The sequence below is a fragment of the Phodopus roborovskii genome, unplaced genomic scaffold (genome assembly GCF_943737965.1).
Source record: "Phodopus roborovskii unplaced genomic scaffold, PHOROB, whole genome shotgun sequence".
NCBI classification, from domain to species: Eukaryota; Metazoa; Chordata; class Mammalia; order Rodentia; family Cricetidae; genus Phodopus; species Phodopus roborovskii.
The window spans coordinates 1-17,762 of NW_026125402.1; the positions used below are offsets into that span (position 1 = coordinate 1).

Below are 17,762 nucleotides of genomic sequence, written 5' to 3' on the forward strand. Positions count from 1 at the left end.
ATCTGTAAGGGGGTGGAGACCAGAAGCCTTTTAGAGCCCCAGGCAGAGGCTGCCACGTGCAGTCCTGGGGCCGGGATCATAGAGACTTCTGGGCCGCAGCCACCTGAGCCGCTAGCAGCCCACCCCGTGGCTTGGCTCCGGAGGCGGGCGGTCCTTTCTTAACAGGAGGGGGCCACAGAGAGAGGAGGGTTTGCAGATTAGGGTTTAGGGGACCGCGGCCCTCCCCAGGAATGCGGTGACGTCAGGGGGCGGGGCCGTCCCAAAATTGGGGAAGAAGGGGGGAAAAAAAGCCAGAAAAAGTTTCTTTGCGGGAGTCCCAAACCGGGCGTGGGACGGAACAGGAGGGAAGGGGCTCAAAGCTCCGGGCTCCGAGCTTGTGGGACCCCTGACCTCTGTCTGAGTGGAGTAGTCATCCCAGACCATGTGAGGCCCACTTGGCTTCCCGAAGCAGCCAGAGCCCTCCAGAGTCCCTCAGGGGAAGAGCCTTTCCCGAGGCGCCCTGGGGCCGCCACCGGCCCACGGAGCAAGTAAGTTTTCCCTCTCAAACACCAGGAGTGGCAGGAGAGCTACTGGCTACTCTCCTTTTCTTTTCTCCCTGTATGTCTGCTTCCTAATGTCTCTTCCACGAGCCAGGCTTGCCTTGTGCAACCTCTGGGTCCTAGCCCTTCCCAGACGCCCTAGGTACAGAAGGAGAGGCGCCCCGAGGAAGGGCAGCCCTCAGGAGGTACCCATTTTCCATTCCCACCTCTGTTCTCCTCCCGTCCATAGCTGCTCCAGCCCCACCCCAGGGTCAATTTTTTGCCCCCTCCCACCTGAACAATGTTATCAGCCTCCGGGGGTACCCTGACAATCGGGGGCTACCTGGGTGGGACCCATGGGCGCCCCAGCGTCTGCAGGTGAGAACTGGGTGGGGTGGGTAGGATGTGTGGGTCTCTTTCTCAGGGTGAAGGCGAGAAAGCCCAGGGGTTGTGATCTATATTTGTTCTCCGGACCTTGGCTCTGTCTCCAGGGGCTCCACTAGGCTTGGGGTGTCATCCGTCCTGGAAGCCTGGATGCTGAGATAGATTCTCTCCCTGCATGTTGGCTGATCTGGACGGGAGTCGCAGTCATGCTCCTCGGCGGCCAGACCGACAGGTCTGTGCTCCTGTACTCCCTTCTTCAGAAGCACCACCCACAACTCCCCACCTACCCTCTTTGCAACTAATGAACACCTGGCTCACGGAAGCCTAGCTTCCTCCTTGTCAGGCCTTGCCCTATGGGAACTTATCAAAAGTCATTGCTCCTCTGGGGTTCCTACTAGCACGCATGGATATTGGATATAAAGCGCTCTCACTGTTCTGCCGTTGCTTGTCTCCCCAGGCTTTTGAGGCCCCTCCACCCCATGCTACCTTTTAGGCTCCCTGAAGCCCAGTGGAGGTGCCGTTCCAACCCCTATGCTCCCAGCATCCCCCTATGGGGGACCTACCCCAGCCTCCTATGCTACAGCCAGCACTCCGGCTGGTCCTGCCTCCCTGTACAAGTGGAGGTGGCTCAGCCTGGCGCGGCTGTGGACTGCCAAGGCGGGGAGCCTCTGAGGCCTCTGGGCCTCTTCCAGGCCCCCACTTTCCTTTGCCAGGCCTTGGTGAAGTCTGGGGGTCTGGCTATAGGACCACCGCGAGCCAGGAACGGGGGTAAGGGAGGGTGCGGCTGGGATACTCGGCCCTGCAGGAGGAGAGGAGGCGGGCATGGGCCCCCAGGTAAGCTGGGTGGGGGGGTGGGGACACTGGGTTTGTGGCCATTGCAGGTAAGTGGGCATTGATTGGGTGGCATGGAGGCTGGTTTTAGGGCTGGGGAGGCAGTTCCGGTGCAGCAGTTCCAAGGGTCTATCCACAGCACCATACAATTCAAGCATGGTGGAGGTAGAAGCAGGAGGGTCAGTATAGAATTAGGTCATCTTTGGCTGCATAACCAGTTCCAGGCCAGCCTAGGCTTATGAGACACTGTCTCAACAATAAATAAATAGATAATTCAATCCTGGTTTTAGGGTACCCAGAGGTCATGGGTCAAAATGGCCAAAGGGAAGGGGCTGGCATCCCCCATCATCTTCTGAGAGATGTTCTCAGATGAGTTTCAGGGTTCCTGACCTTACGGGTTATTTGTGGTATCAGAGACTGTAGGCCATAACACAAAGCCCCGATTCTCACTGTAGGTCCCTTTAAGCCAACCTCCGGAAGAGGAGCTAGAGACTGACCAAGAAATTGGTGCATGACATGAGCCACCCGCCCAGTGGAGAGTACTTTGGTGAGCTGGCCTGGTGGGTAGGGTGGGAAGAGGGAGGAGATGGCTCTGGTGGCGTGGATCTTACAGACTGATGCTCATTGCTCTCTATCCTCAGGTCGGTGTGGTGGTTGTGGCGAAGATGTGGTTGGCGATGGAGCTGGGGTTGTGGCCCTGGACCGCGTCTTCCATATTGGTTGTTTTGTGTGTTCAGCCTGTCGGGCCCAGCTCAGGGCCAGCATTTCTATGCTGTGGAGAGGAGGGCATATTGTGAGAGCTGCTATGTGGTGAGTGGTTAGGCTGGGGGGGGGGAAGGGGCTAAATTAAGTATCCAAGATGGGCAGGCAGGTCCCTGCCTATCTAAGAGAGGGCCAGATACTCAGTCAGATGGGGCAGAAGACAGGGGACTTGAAGCTAGGGACTCAAGCAGAAATACAAGAAGGGAAGAACTCGACGTGGTGGCTATCCGCAGGAGAGCGATCAGGAGTTCGAGGCCAGCCATAGCCTAAAAGCAGGTTTGGGGCCTGCCCAGGGCACATATTCCAAAGATCATTTGGTCCATCAACCAAAGAACATTTTGGGTTTTGTTTCTGTGCTTGCTTGTTTGTTGTTTTGGGATAATATGTCGTGTATCCCAGACTGGCCTGAAACTCATATATAGCTGAGGAAGGCCTTGAACTTCCTCCCCCTATCCATGAGGTTTGGGAATTCCAGATGTGTGCCACCAGATCTGTTTTATATGGTGCTAGGAATGGAGCTTCTTGCATGCTGAGCAAACATTTTACCAGTTGAGCTACAGCCCCCCAGACCAAGGAAGGAGTTCAATGTGGATACTAGCGCGGGGGGAGGACAGCTGCTTTTTTCAATGGGGAGGCCTGGCTTTCTTCCTTCCAGACTGAATCTCACTGTGTAGCCCAGGCTGGCCCTGAATGTGATCCTCCTGCCTCAGCCTCCCGAGAAGTAGGAAAACAGATGTGTGCCGGTGCATGCCCAGCTAGAAGGCATTTTAGAGTTGAAGTGATTTGCGAAAGTCTGATAACATTCCTCAGAGGCAGGGATTATTGTTGACTCATCTTACTGGAAAAGAGAGTGTGTGGAGGCTGAACTCCCTGTCTAGAAGTTACAATGCTGGGATAAGAACTCAGAGATGCGGAGACCACCTCCCACTGAATCCTATGCAGGGGACTCCCCCCAGATGGGTGGGAGGCCAGTGCGCCTCCCTGGCTGCTGTGGCTTCCCTTTCTGACCTTCCTGATGCTTCCCCACTAGGCTACCCTGGAGAAGTGTTCCACGTGCTCTGAACCCATCCTGGACCGAATCCTGAGGGCTATGGGGAAGGCTTACCACCCTGGTTGCTTCACCTGTGTGGTGTGTCACCGTGGCCTTGATGGCATCCCTTTCACGGTGGATGCCACCAGCCAGATCCACTGCATTGAGGATTTCCACAGGTTTTGTCTTGGCACAGAATCTCTGATCTGTCCCCTCCATGTCCGTTTCTGACTTCTGGTCCTCTCTGTGACATCAGGGTCTTCCCCAAGACCTAAACCCATCTTTCCAATCCTTCTCATTCCCTTCCCTTCCCCTTTGCTGGGCTCCATTGTGAGCCTCCTGTCGGGAGGAGGGACCTGAAACCCCTTTTGAATTCCTTCCACCTCAGGAAATTTGCACCTCGCTGCTCAGTGTGTGGTGGGGCCATCATGCCAGAACCAGGTCAGGAGGAGACGGTGAGAATTGTCGCTCTGGATCGAAGTTTCCACATTGGCTGTTACAAGTGTGAGGTGAGGGGTCCCTGGACAAGGCTTTGCAGAGCCTAGGACCCTGGGGGGAGAACCCTAAGGGAAGACACACAGAGCTCTCAGGCTAATAGGCAGATATTGTTTCTTCCCACAGGAGTGTGGGCTGCTGCTGTCCTCTGAGGGTGAGTGTCAAGGCTGCTACCCGCTGGATGGGCACATCTTGTGCAAGGCTTGCAGTGCCTGGCGCATCCAAGAGCTCTCAGCCACCATCACCACTGACTGTTGACTCTTCCTAGAAGAACCTGCTGGAAATCTCAGCCCCCATTCATCACCTCCCCTGACATCCACCTTTACTGTTTGTCACCAAATGCTGTCGCTTCTTCCTCTCTTCATGAAATAATAATCCGTGAAGAGTTTAAAAGCAACTTGCAAGTCTGCTGTTTCATTGGAGTCTTATAAGATGAGGCTGTGTAAACCTCAAGTTCCAGCACTTCGGAGGCAGAGGCAGGCGGATCTCTGTGAGTTCAAGGGCAGCCTGGTCTATGTAGTAAACGCCAGGCCAGTGAGGGCTCCATAGTGAGACCATGCCTAAAACAAAGGCTGTCTTATACTTTGTTTTTTTGTTTTCCAGGCAGGGTTTCTCTGTGTTGCCATAGCTGTCCTGGAACTCTCTTTGTAGACCTGGCTGGCCTCGAACTCACAGAGATCTGAATGCCTCTGCTTCTCGAGTGTTGGGATTAAAGGTGTGTGCCACCATGCCCGGCTGCTGTCCTATACTTATATTGTTACATTATAAATTAACTAATTTATTGTAGACTAGAGATTTCTCAAATGGTTCCGTTTCTATTGGTCTTTGAATTCCTCCAGTCTTCTGACTTGACAGAAGTGGTATTGCAGGTCCAGTCCCCACCAGCGGGAATCACAATGCTGGATGCTGATGGCCTATTTCCTCATCTTGGTCTTGCCCTAGAAGGAACTGATGCACTTGACATGCTAGCCATTATAAAGGACCAATTCTAATGTATCCTGGGCTTCCCTTGAATTTGATACATGGCTGAGAGAGCTGAGGCTGTTCTTGAACTCTGGATCCTGCTGCCTTCACTTCTCAAATGCTAAGATTACAGGAGTGTGCCATTGTGTCTGGTGACTTTTGTGGGTGGGTGGGAGGGTGCTGGGGGTGGACCAGGGACACATACATGCTAAGCAAATGCCCTACCTCTTAACTGTACCCCCAGTCTTCTCGCCTTGCCTGGCTTCTTACTTCCTAAACCCAATCCTTTCATACGGTAGGCAAGCACTCTGTCGTTGAACTATATATCACCATTCGTCCCTGTTAAATTATGTGTGCAGGAGCTGAAGGTGGAGGCGTGTGCCTTTAATCCCGGCACTTGGGAGGCAGAAGTAGGTGGATCTCTTGAGTTCTAGGGCAGCCTGGTCTCTACAGGGTTACACAGAGGGGGGAAAAATGTTTGATATGTACATCTAAGTGTGGGTATATGTACATTTGAGCATCGTAGTCCAGAAGAGGTCATCAGGTCCCCAGGAACTAGAGTTAACACCTGAGAGGGTGCCGGGAGTCAAACTCTGCCCCCTGCAAGACCAGGAGTGCTCTTAACCACTGAACCATCGTTTCAGACCCTTCTGAGAGGCAGGGTTTCACCAAATTGTCCAGGCTTGCTTTGAACTCATTCTGTGGCCCTTAAGTTTGTGATCCTCCTGCTTCAACTTGCTGAGTAGCTGGGATTACAGGCCTGTGCCAACATGACTACTAAATTTTTAAATGCCCATTATTGTAAAGACACCTTTCTTACGTGCTGGGATTTTTTCTTGCTGGGAGCAAGGCTGTGGCATGCTCCATTCTTCAGGTTGGCATTCTATTCATTGAGAAGGGCTTAGTGTTATCTTGGGGAATTATGCGTTTAAACTGGAAGCTACTGGATCCTAGTGGTTATTTCCAGACTGCTATGTACAACTTCCCATTAAAGAATTGGGGATTAAAACTGAGATTGGCATGGTTTGCAAAAGGATTAGGCGCCTCTGTCTAAGAAAAGCAGGAAAAACGCGTTTTGAAAAGTAACACATACTGTGGATTTCTGAGGAAGAAGAAAATGGTGGGACGAGATGCCTTTAAAATGGTTGCTTCTATGCATTATTCCCTAGACATCCCTCAAACAAACCCATCCATAGCGCGAGGAGAGGGCAAATCCACCCTTGAAGAGGTCAAGTAATGACCCAACCCAGGGCTCTCGCAAAGCAACCTCTAGATGCAAACTAGCTCCAACCCAGGAGACGTTACGGGAGAGAAAATCTCCATCTCAATTCTCCTCGTGTTAAAAAGGACTCCCCCGCCCCCCCAACCATGTTCAGCAAGCCTGGCTTGGCCCAGCTCAGCTTCCGTAGCTTCAGCGCTTGAGCGAATTTGTCGTAAAGCCACGCGAGATTTCCGCGTCTCCACCCTTTTCCCATCATTCCTTTGGTCTCTGTCTTTCTCTTAGTTTTAGTTGGGTCGGGGGTCTTGTTTGTAGTTAGAAGCCCAGCTCCCGGGTGGTGCAGACTGCGCGCGCGACCTCCTCTAACCCTCAGCAATCTCACTCTCATCTTTCATCGGCCTCCGGCCTGAGAATTCCCGCGTCCTCCTTCAAACCCTCCTTGCGGTTCATCGTCGCGCGTTCCGGTCCGCCCGGAAAACAAGCCCGTCAGCGCGCGCTTCCAACGGCCCCGACCTCCGCCAGGTGGGGGAGGGGAAGGAAAGGCCCGAGTGGCGGGATCGGAAGGAGAGAACTGTGCCCGGGGGCTTCGGGGGTGGACAAGGGGGGGGGAACCCCTGGGGACAGTGAAACTGTCGGAGCGATCGCCCTGCCCGGGATGGCAGGCCGGCCTCGGCGGGAGGGAGGCGGGCGTGCTGCCCCCGGGGGACTGTCCCTCCTCTGGTCCTTGTTCATCATCGCCGTGTCCACCCGCCACCGGGCCCCCAGGCCTCCTCTGACAGCACCATGGGTGACAGCGATGACGAATACGATCGAAGACGCAGGGACAAATTTCGAAGGGAGCGCAGCGACTATGACCGTTCCCGGGAAAGAGATGAAAGACGGCGAGGGGACGATTGGAATGACCGGTGAGACGATATTAACGTACTTTTCTTTTTTCCCTTCACAACCTATCCACCTTCTCTGCATCGCTTTTTTTCCGTTACAAAATTTTGTTAAGATGTGATCCACCATTGGACCGTATTCTGTAATTCAATATGTTCACTGTTGGCTTAGATTTTGAAAGGCCGTAGTGATAAAAGCCACAGCCAGAAGTAGTGGTGGACAGGAACCCTACCCAAGTAGTTGGACCAGGGCCACACAGGGAGACTACCCACCTCAAACCCAAATAAGAACGAACAGACAGATCAAAGTGTTTGAACCAAGAGTTTGAGTGGGAAAATCAGTCTTTATTTGAAATGCATCAGGAGTTTGCATTATTTTCTTCCCCTCCCTTCCTTCTATTGGAAAGATGGGGTTTCTTATTGGGTTAGCCTGTGATTTGCTGGGTAGCTGGCAATGTCATTCATCTTCTGTCTGCCTCCCCCCAGGGCTGGGATTACAGGCATGCACCACCAGATCCCTGTTTAAGCTGTGCTAAGGATGGGACCTGGGGCTTTGTACTTGCTGGGCAAGCACTCAGCTGAGTTATGTCCGAGGTTCAGGGAGTACTTCTGCATTGTGTTGTTTTAAATTACATCTCTTATTTATTTTTGCCTTTTTTTTTTTTTTTTAAGGCAGGGTCTCTGTAGTCCTGGCTGTCTTGGAACTCAATACCATGTAGATCAGTCAGATTCTTAAATACACAGAGATTTGTATGCCTCTGCTTTCCTAGTACTGGGATTAAAGGTATATGCTCCCACCAACACTGGTAAGAACTGTTAGTTAGTTAGCTAGTTAATTTTATTTTATTTTTTTTTTTATTTTATTTTTTTTTTTTTTTTTTGAGGCAGGGTTTCTCTGTAGCTTTGGAGCCTATCATGGAACTAGTTCTGTAGACCAGGCTGGCCTTGAACTCACAGAGATCACCAGATTAAAGGTGTGAACCGCCACTGCCCAGCTAAGATTTTTTTTTTTTTAAATTTGAGTGTTTTGTCTACATGTATTTATGCTGTGTCTGATGTCTGTAAGAAGCCAGAACAAGCTGAGTGTTGGTGGCTCACGCCTTTAACCCCAGCACTCTGGAGTCGGATCTCTGTGAGTTCGAGGCCAGCGTGTTCTACAGAGCTAGTTCCAGGACAGGCTCCAAAGCAATACAGAGAAACCCTGTCTGGGTTGGGGGGGTGGGAGGGGAGAAAGCCAGAACAGTCAGTGTTAGTATTCCTGGAGCTGAAATTGACAGATGGTTGTGGGCTGCCATGTGGTTCTTAGGAGCAGAGCGAGCCTCGGTCCTCTGAATTGCTGAGAGCCACCTCTTCACCCCACCCCTGTACTTTGGTTTCTTAGACAGGGTCTTATGTACTATAGACTGGCCTGGAACGTGATCCTCCTGCCTCAGCTCTTCAGGGCTTGAGTTAGAAGTGAGTCAGCATACCCAACTCTGGTGTTTCTTAAAGGGAAGAAATTCAGTGGCTTTCAGAGTCTGAAACTAGATGAATGAAGTCCTTCAGAGTTTAGCAGTGTCAGGTCAAAGTGGCTTTGAGTACCTGCCACAGACATGAGTGGGAGATCACTGCAAAGAAACTTAAGTTCAAGGCACAGGTGTTGGGGAGAGCCACAGGAAAGGGATAGCTGGGTTTCTGGGTAATTCCCTAGACACAGGTGATGGAACAGCTTGAGGTCAACAGGCATGACAGTTGAGACAAGGTGTAGTAGTTCTCAAACTGTCTAGAGACATTGCTGCCTTTGTTAGTGGCACTGCAGGGATACTGGTTAACACTGCTGGAGCCTCCTCACAAAGGTAATGAAAAGGATGCCCGCTTGAAGAAAGAACATCAGTTAGTGTCCCTACTAGAGCGTGGGTCTTTGTTTCTGGTTTGGTTTTCAGGTTGAAGTGCTGGATGAGAAGTATGCATAATAGAGCACTGTATTACTGTGGGGTAGTCACTGCCTCTGGCAAGAGCAGTTGTGTGATTGGTTAGGGGAGCCTGAAGTGTTTCCCACAGGTGCCATTTTTTTATTTGAGCAGTATCAACACTGGGCCTTCACCCTTAGTAGTGTTAAGCAGACTTGTGCAGGAGACTAAGCCAAGAGAAATTGTTACTTAGAAGAAATCTGTCAGTATTTGTTGCTAATGAACTTGCTGATAGAAACAAATTTTGGAAAACTTATATCTACCAGTATGAGCTTGACAATGTCATATTGTGTAGACTTTTCTGAGATGAGCAGTCTTTATGAAGTATATCTTTTTTGTTTGGTTTTTTGAGACAGGGTTTCTCTGTGTAGCCCTAGCTGGGACTTACTTTGTAGACCGTGCTCACCTTGGAATTCAGAGATCCACCTGAGATCCATCTGCCTCTGCCTCCTGAATGCTGGGATTAAAAGCTTGCACCACCACACCCTATGAAATGTATCCTGATACTGAATATTGGGAAATGTCAGGAGCTGCTCAAAGAGCTGGTAGCACAGTGAATAAAAGGGTATTGAACATTCCAGGCAAGTGTTTTACCACTGAGCTACATCCTTAGCCTACTGGTGTTGGTGTGGTTTTGGTGAAACAGTTCAACTAACTTTGTTTTAAGACAGGGTTTATGTAGCCTAGTTTGATCTCATATTTACTATGTAGCTGCCTCTATTTTCCAAGTGCTAGGATTATACCTTGTCTGCTTCTTTTGCAGGGGCAGAGCTCTGTACCTGTAATCCTCATCTAAGTAGGGGTTCCAGGCTAGCCACTACTACAAATTTTGAGATCCTGTCTCAAAAATCAAAAAGGGAACTGGGCAAGGTAGCTCACCCCTTTAATTAATCCCAGGACTCGAGGATGTCTGAGTTTGAAGCCAGCCTGATCTATACTGTGAGTTCTTGGACAGTTAGGACTACATAGAACCTGTCTAAAAGATAAATTAACAGCCCTCCCCTCTTTTAAAAAAAAGAAAAAAACTTAACCTGGCCAGCTGCCTGGAGGCTGAGATGGTAGGATTGCTGGAATTCAAGAGTGTGAGAGCTCTGTCAGCATAGCAGGATTCTGTTAACTTTGTTCAGGAGCCAGAAAGCATAGCCCAAATTATCTGAAAGAACTATTTAAGTATTTCCTTTCACAGTAATCTGTGCTGTGGGCAAGGTTGTCTTTATTCCTACCTTATCCCTATAGAAGCTCTTAAACCATACTTTGGTGGGGACGGTGCTCCTCCTCATAGTAACTTTGAGTGGCAGGAGCTTAAGTCTCATTTTCTCTTGTACTTGAGGCAGGAGGATCTTGAGTTCAAGTACCGCCTAGTGTACAGAGTGAGTTCAGGGGCAGGACCAGGGGCACAGTTGAGAAGCACTAAAGTAATGTATATTAATGTGAAGTTTCAAGGTTCATAGATGCTAAAGCTTAGCTTTCTGTTAGGTGTGGTGATGTGTGCCCTTGGGAAGTGGAAGACAAAGTGATGGGCTTTGGATAATAGGGAGTTCAAGGCCAGCCTGTGTGTGAACCAGGCTGTCAAGCCACTGTGGTTTTTTGTTTGTTTGCTTGTGCACTGTGCTAGAGAATGGAAGCCAAGGACTGTGTTTTCTAGGCAGGGACTCCACCAGTGCATCCACATCTCCATTTTAGCTCGTCTTTGCTATTGTGATTTGTTCTTACTTCCAGAGAGTGGGACCGTGGCCGGGAGCGCCGCAGTCGGGGTGAATATCGAGACTATGACCGGAATCGAAGGGAACGTTTCTCCCCCCCTCGCCACGAACTTAGCCCCCCACAAAAGCGCATGCGGAGAGACTGGTGAGGTGGCATCACTTTCTTTTTTTGCCCTCAGATCCCTCGGCTTCAGCCCTCCTTGTCTCAATCATCCCACGCACCCAGCGTTTCTTTCCCTTTCCCCCTTGGGTGAGAGACTGTGCCCTACGTGTGCCCCTCCTCTGTCCCTTGTCCATGTTCTGGAGAGGGGGCTCTGGTTCTTTCTGTGTCTGACTTTTGTGTCCCCCACCCTCAGGGATGAGCACAGCTCTGACCCATACCACAGTGGCTATGACATGCCCTATGCTGGGGGGGTGGGGGACCAACTTATGGCCCCCCTCAGCCCTGGGGCCACCCAGGCGTCCACATCATGCAGCACCATGTCCTGCCTATCCAGGCCAGGTAACGCCAGGGGTTCTGGGGAGAAGGGAATTTCCAAGTTTCAGGGAATGTTTGGGGCTGCTGGAGACGATGGTTGGAACCTGGGAGAGGGCTAGGTTCTGGGGTGCCTGTGAGGTATAGCATCTGCTGCTTGGAGTGGAGGGCATTTGGACGAAGAAAGGGGTGCCTGACTACCTAGGCTCTGCCTCTGCCTCACAACCAAGCCTTCTTGATTGGACTCCCGCTCCCCCAGGCTGGGCAGCATCGCAGAGATTGACTTGGGTGTGCCACCACCCGTCATGAAGTCCTTCAAGGAATTCCTCCTGTCCCTGGATGACTCCGTGGATGAGACCGAGGCGGTCAAGCGCTACAATGACTATAAGCTCGACTTCCGGAGGCAGCAGATGCAGGACTTTTTCCTGGCTCACAAAGATGAGGAGTGGTGAGTGCCCCTCTTGCCTGCCCTCTTTGTCCTGGCCCATTTCTCTGGTCTGGCCAGGGGAGCTGCAGCCTTGTCCTCCTCCAGTTCTCCCCAACATGGCACCTCCTGGGAGTGGGATGGGGAGGGAGACTGTTGGCTGGTGGACCCCACCCATCTCCCTTCTCTGCTGTCCTCACTGGGACACCTCCAGGCCGCTGACCAGAGCTACTTAGCCTCTTGGGGCAGCACAAAGACTGCGACCCTCTTGTCAATGTGGGTCACTGTCGTCCCCAGCCACCAGGACCCCGTGTGGCAGTGGTCTCCCAAAGGCAACGAGAACACAAGAACAGCCAAGATCTCAGGGTCGTTTGACAGAGAAAAGAATTTGAATTTTTTTTCCTTATGTGGATGTTTTAATTTTAATCAACCATCTTTTCCCCCCTCCTGCTCCTCCTCCTCATCCTCTTTCTGCTCCTCCTTGAAAAGAGCCAGAACTGGGAACTACACCCGCTCATCGTCGGAGCTCGGAGCAAACCCACCTCCACCCCCACCATACCCAGCCCATACATGAGCCCCTGGGCAGAGCGGCGGGGCCCGGCCAGGCAGACAGGCAGGGCACCGCTGTGCACAATGCAGTGGTCTAGCTGAATGTATTGCTTAGGCAGCTAGTCAGTCAGGGCCCCCACCGCGGAGGCCCGCGGGGCGGGGCATCTGGGCCGGTTACCCCAGCCAGGAGCCAGCGGGCAGCCCGCCAGCCAGCATGGGCCCTGGGCGCCACTAGTTAAATCTTGAGCTCTGTTTGACCAAGCAGCCAAGGTAAAGATACTGGAGGTGACGCCTGCGGCTTTCCTCTCTGCTCAGCCTGTCCTGTCCTGTCCTTGTGTGCCCCTTCTGACTGCCCCGTGTGTCTTTGGATGGCTCATGAACCTTTCCCTTTCCTTCTTTCCTGTCCATGTTCTTGCTCTCTGCTAAACACTTCTTGTTTTGTTTTCTCAACTTGTCTGTCTTTGTTTTGGATCTCTGGGCCCTCCTTACATTTCCTCCATACCTCCTTTTCTTTTTCTCATACCCCTAATTTCTTCTGCTTAGGTTTTCTTCCCCTACCCTCAGAGGCCTGTTAAAATGCTTTCTTTTTCATACTCTGTCCAAATCCTAACCCTCCAGCCCTCTCTCCTCCCATGGGCCTATCTGAGGCCGTGTGGGTGCTTGGCCTTACCCTTGGCTCTTTCCTGTCCCTTCCACTGCCTTATCCCACTAGGGGAGAAAGGTGTCCTGCCTTTGGCCTTTTTTTCCTATCTGGTACACTTCAGGGTTCCTTCTGGCTCCACCTGGGGTGGAGGGGAGGTTCTCTGGGGCTCCTGCCCCCTTAGCTCTCCTCTGAAGCATTGGGAATCTAAAAGCTTGGCACACTAGTGCTTCCCACAGCAGTGGATGGAGCTGCCCTATAATCCCGGCCATGACCAGAGCCATGGTCCTCCTAAAACAGAGCTCTCAGTTCCTGGTTCTCCCCCACATCTTTCCAGAGCACCTCTGGTTCCTTTTTGGGGTGTTGGGTGGTTTTAGTGCACCCCTTTCTTGATGTTACTCCTTCAGTGGGTGTGAGAGGCTATGTTCTGCCTTTCTTGGGCCCCTCCCCCACAGCCTGGTCTGGGCCTTAAGTAACTGCTTTGTTTCTTCCGCCCTGCTTGCATCTCCCCTCAGGTTCCGATCTAAGTACCACCTGATGAGGTGGGAAAGCGCCGGCAGGAGGCCCGAGGGGCCCTGCAGAACCGACTGAGGGTGTTCCTGTCCCTCATGGAGAGTGGCTGGTTTGATAATCTTCTTTTGGACATAGACAAAGCTGATGCCATTGTGAAGATGTTAGATGCAGGTGTGGGCTTAGAGGCTGGGGGAGGTCTTGGCTAGGAGAAAAGCCAGAGTTCTTGGGTTGTGACCTCTGCTTTTGTTGTCGGTAGCTGTCATTAAGATGGAAGGTGGCACAGAGAATGATCTCCGAATCCTGGAGCAGGAGGAAGAGGAGGAGCAGGCAGGCAAGCCTGGGGAGGCCAACAAGAAAGAGGAAGGCCGTGTCGGACCAGGCCCGGGGGGATGGCGAGCGCAAAGTCAACGATAAGGATGAAAAGAAAGAAGATGGCAAACAGGTCAAGTGGCAGGGGTTGACAGCTGGAACCTCATTTGGGGAAGGCGGGGTGGCTCTGACGTGTCCAGAAGGAAAGATTGACATTTTCAGAAACTCTCCCCTCATGTAGGCTGAAAATGACAGTTCTAATGATGATAAAACTAAGAAATCTGAGGGTGATGAGGACAAGGAGGAGAAGAAAGAAGAGGCTGAGAAGGAAGCCAAAAAGGTAAAGTGTGTCTTGTATGAGGCCAAAGTGTCAGGGCCGGACCCTGGGTCCTGATTGGCCTATTCTGTTGCTCTCACAGGGCAAGAAGCGGAACCGGAAGCACAGTGGTGATGACAGCTTCGATGAGGGCAGTGTGTCTGAATCTGAGTCCGAGTCTGAGAGTGGCCAAGCTGAGGAGGAGAAAGAGGAGGCGGGTGCGCTTCACTTGTCTTGTTCCTCTATTTTACTGCATGGGCTGATTCTGGGGGGGGGGGGGGTTGCTCCAGAGATAGTCTGACTGGTGGGAAGGGGTCCTGTGGGGTGATGTCTGGTAGTAACTGCTGCTCATCCAAGTGAATGATAAAGTTGTATTAACTCCTACTTCCTGCTTAGAAGATGCACTTAAGGAAAAGGAGAAGCCCAAGGAAGAAGAGAGGGAGAAGCCTAAGGATGCTGCGGGGCTGGAGTGTAAGCCCCGGCCCCTGCACAAGACTTGCTCTCTCTTCATGCGCAACATTGCCCCCAACATTTCGAGGGCTGAGATCATTTCTGTAAGTGGGGACATTGGTCCCGAGGGCAGGGGTTAGCTGAGGCTCAGATCCTTCAGATGGCAGGCTGCCTTTGGCATAGGGAGGCCTGGTTTGGTGTGCATTGTGGTTCTTAGATGTTGGAGGATGAAGGGCACTTGGCGAGGCAGGGTTTCTCTGTTAGCTCTGGCTGTCCTGGAGCTTGCTCTGTAGACCCGGCTGGTCTTGAACTCAGATCATCTGCCTCTGCCTCCCAAGTGCTGGTATTAAAGGCGTGCACCGGCACCCCGTCCGTGAAGGGCACTTCTTTAGGGTTCTAAAGGGGTGGAGATGAAAGGAGTGAGTTGAGTCACGGTGTGGCTTTTCTCTTTCCTTGGTTCTTGCAGCTTTGTAAAAGATACCCAGGCTTCATGCGCGTGGCACTGTCGGAGCCCCAGCCCAGAGGAGGTGAGGAGCTGGACACCTTGGGGTGGTGCAAGGAGACAAGGCAGTGAGTGGTCACACTGGCTGCATCCCAGGACCATACTGACAAGCTTTCTTATGTAGGTTTTTCCGCCGTGGCTGGGTGACTTTTGACCGCAGTGTCAACATTAAAGAGATATGTTGGAACCTGCAGAACATCCGAGTAAGTGCTGGGTTTGGGGCTGCAGGAAGCATCGCCAGGTTCTGCCTGTCCACCCCTTCATGTCCACTGAGAGAAGCTGTGGGGCTGTGACCATGTTCAGCCCCCTCTGGTCCCCTGCCCTTGGGGAGTCTGGGTTTAACCACCAAAGGTTCTTTAAAGGGCCCTGTCTTCATGGTGCAGCATCTGGGGTAGTCATTGGCCAGTCTGTTGATTGTGTGTGTGCCTACAGCTCCGTGAGTGTGAACTGAGTCCCGGTGTGAACAGAGACCTGACCCGTCGTGTCCGCAACATCAACGGCATCACACAGCACAAGCAGATAGTGCGCAATGACATCAAGCTGGCAGCCAAGCTGATCCACACACTGGATGACAGGACCCAGCTCTGGGCCTCTGAGCCTGGGACACCTCCCTGCGCCCACAGTCAGTGACTCTGGGGATTGTTTCCAGTACACCCATGGCTCCTTGTGCTCCCTCTACTCATTTTATTTCCTTAGACTAGTTACACTCTAAGTAGTGAGAAGGTAAAGTGTAGGACAGTTCAGTCTGGGACTGACTGAAGAACCAACCGAGATAACTCACTACTCTGGGACCTGCCATCTTACCTTTCGTGACCCTTGGGTCCTACCCACAGCCTCCCTTATTTGCCCTTTGTCTGTGTGGTGTCTTCCCCATCTGTCAGAAATATCAGTTATTTCTGGCTTAGGAAGGAAGAGTTCAGGAGTGTGACAAGTGGTATAAGTCCCTCCCTCTTGATGTCCCAGTTTCTGGGTAGACTTTCCTGCCTCATTGTCCATCTCATCCCTGTTAGAGCCTGCCCTCGCAAAACCCCATCCTGAAGAACATCACTGATTACCTGATTGAGGAAGTGAGCGCGGAGGAGGAGGAGCTACTGGGGAGCAGTGGAGGGCCCCCACCTGAGGAGCCTCCCAAGGAAGGCAACCCGGCAGAGATCAATGTGGAGAGGGATGAGAAGCTGATCAAGGTGCCATTTGTGTCCGTCTGGGGTCGTGTGGCCCTGGGGGTGCAGGGCTGAGTAGTGACCTGTGTCTCATCTCCCTCAGGTCTTAGATAAACTCCTTCTCTATTTGCGTATTGTGCATTCTCTGGATTATTACAACACTTGTGAGTACCCCAATGAAGGCGAGATGCCCAACCGCTGCGGCATAATCCACGTCCGGGGTCCCATGCCCCCCAACCGTATCAGTCACGGAGAAGGTACACTCCAGGTCCTCCAAGTCTTTTGTGTCCAGCCTCTGTCTTCTCTTGACCCTTCTCTAAGCCTTCTCTGTTATCCACACAGTGCTGGAGTGGCAGAAGACGTTTGAAGAGAAACTGACCCCCCTGCTGAGTGTGCGTGAATCCCTTTCTGAGGAAGAGGCCCAGAAGATGGGTCGTAAAGACCCTGAGCAGGAAGTGGAGAAGTTCGTCACCTCTAACACACAGGAACTGGGCAAGGATAAGTGGCTATGTCCTCTCAGTGGCAAGAAATTCAAGGTCTGGGATGTGGAAAGAATTGGTGGGTGGATTGGGAGGTGGCTTTGGGCAGCAAGACCCCCTAAAGGACTGGAGGAGCTGTATGACCTTCAGGTGGGGTTCTGGAGGAAACAGACTGCAGCAGGCTCTGTCCTCATCTCGTCCTCTCCACCCAGGGTCCTGAGTTTGTACGCAAACATATCTTCAATAAGCACGCAGAGAAGATCGAAGAGGTGAAGAAGGAGGTGGCATTTTTTAACAACTTCCTTACAGATGCCAAGCGCCCAGCTTTGCCCGAGATCAAGCCAGCTCAGCCACCTGGCCCTGCCCAGAGTAAGATACGATCCATGGGGGCTGCCACATCTCTTCCTTTGCCAGAAGTGAACCCCACTAACCTCCAGGCCCTATTCCTACAACTCTTGTCATTCCCCTCCCTCCCCCGCAGTAATTCATGTTCCTGTCCATGTTGTACTCCCCCCAGGCCTGACCCCAGGACTTCCCTATCCACACCAAACACCACAGGGCTTGATGCCATATGGTCAGCCCCGGCCTCCCATCTTGGGCTATGGAGGTGAGTCTGGAAGGGCAATGCAAAGGCTTGATGTTTGTGGAGGGCTACAGAGTTTAGCTAGGCTGAGGTTGAGGTCAGTTTTTAGTTCAACCTGGGTCTTTCTCATAGCTGGTGCTGTCCGCCCTGCAGTCCCAACAGGAGGGCCTCCATACCCCCCATGCTCCATATGGTGCCGGTCGCGGGAACTATGATGCTTTTTCGAGGCCAAGGAGGATACCCTGGGAAACCTCGGAACAGGTGAGTATGCAAAGAGGCCCTGGCTTCTTTCCCCCCCCTCCCCTGACCAGGGACTTCTGATATTACCTGTATTTCACACTTCCTGTATTTCACAGGATGGTTCGAGAGACCCACGGGCCATAGTGGAGTATCGGGACCTGGATGCCCCGGATGATGTTGATTTCTTTTGAGCCGTCTACTTGCCCTCACTCTACATCTACTACCATCTATACCCGTGACCACTTTATCCCATCAGCTGAGAATTTTTTTTGTACGTTATTTTTCCCGCTAGTAAAAGCACTTTGGTAGTGTCTCTTAACTGTGTGGTATGCCTTCTTTCCCCAAACACAGGCTGGACCATAGTGAGCCGAATTATGCCAGTTTATT

At 52.0% G+C, this 17,762-nt stretch overlaps 1 protein-coding gene and 1 pseudogene across 1 annotated transcript; both read left to right on the plus strand.

Annotated features, from left to right (window-relative positions):
• Nucleotides 1-448: 448 nt before the first annotated feature.
• LOC127215265 (thyroid receptor-interacting protein 6-like) lies at nucleotides 449-4,417 on the plus strand (annotated as a pseudogene).
• A 2,055-nt stretch (nucleotides 4,418-6,472) lies between these two features.
• On the plus strand, nucleotides 6,473-17,694 carry LOC127215266 (serrate RNA effector molecule homolog). Its single transcript, XM_051175645.1, is given in 25 exon segments — nucleotides 6,473-6,724; nucleotides 6,968-7,107; nucleotides 10,752-10,880; nucleotides 11,092-11,141; nucleotides 11,144-11,237; nucleotides 11,470-11,658; nucleotides 13,339-13,355; nucleotides 13,358-13,507; nucleotides 13,593-13,714; nucleotides 13,716-13,778; nucleotides 13,887-13,985; nucleotides 14,065-14,179; nucleotides 14,358-14,515; nucleotides 14,878-14,938; nucleotides 15,025-15,116; nucleotides 15,346-15,539; nucleotides 15,926-16,097; nucleotides 16,177-16,330; nucleotides 16,416-16,609; nucleotides 16,765-16,921; nucleotides 17,070-17,159; nucleotides 17,268-17,311; nucleotides 17,313-17,354; nucleotides 17,356-17,396; nucleotides 17,503-17,694. Coding segments are annotated over 24 exon segments (2,613 nt in total). The 5' UTR covers nucleotides 6,473-6,724; nucleotides 6,968-6,985; the 3' UTR covers nucleotides 17,567-17,694.
• The last annotated feature ends 68 nt before the right edge of the window (nucleotides 17,695-17,762 follow it).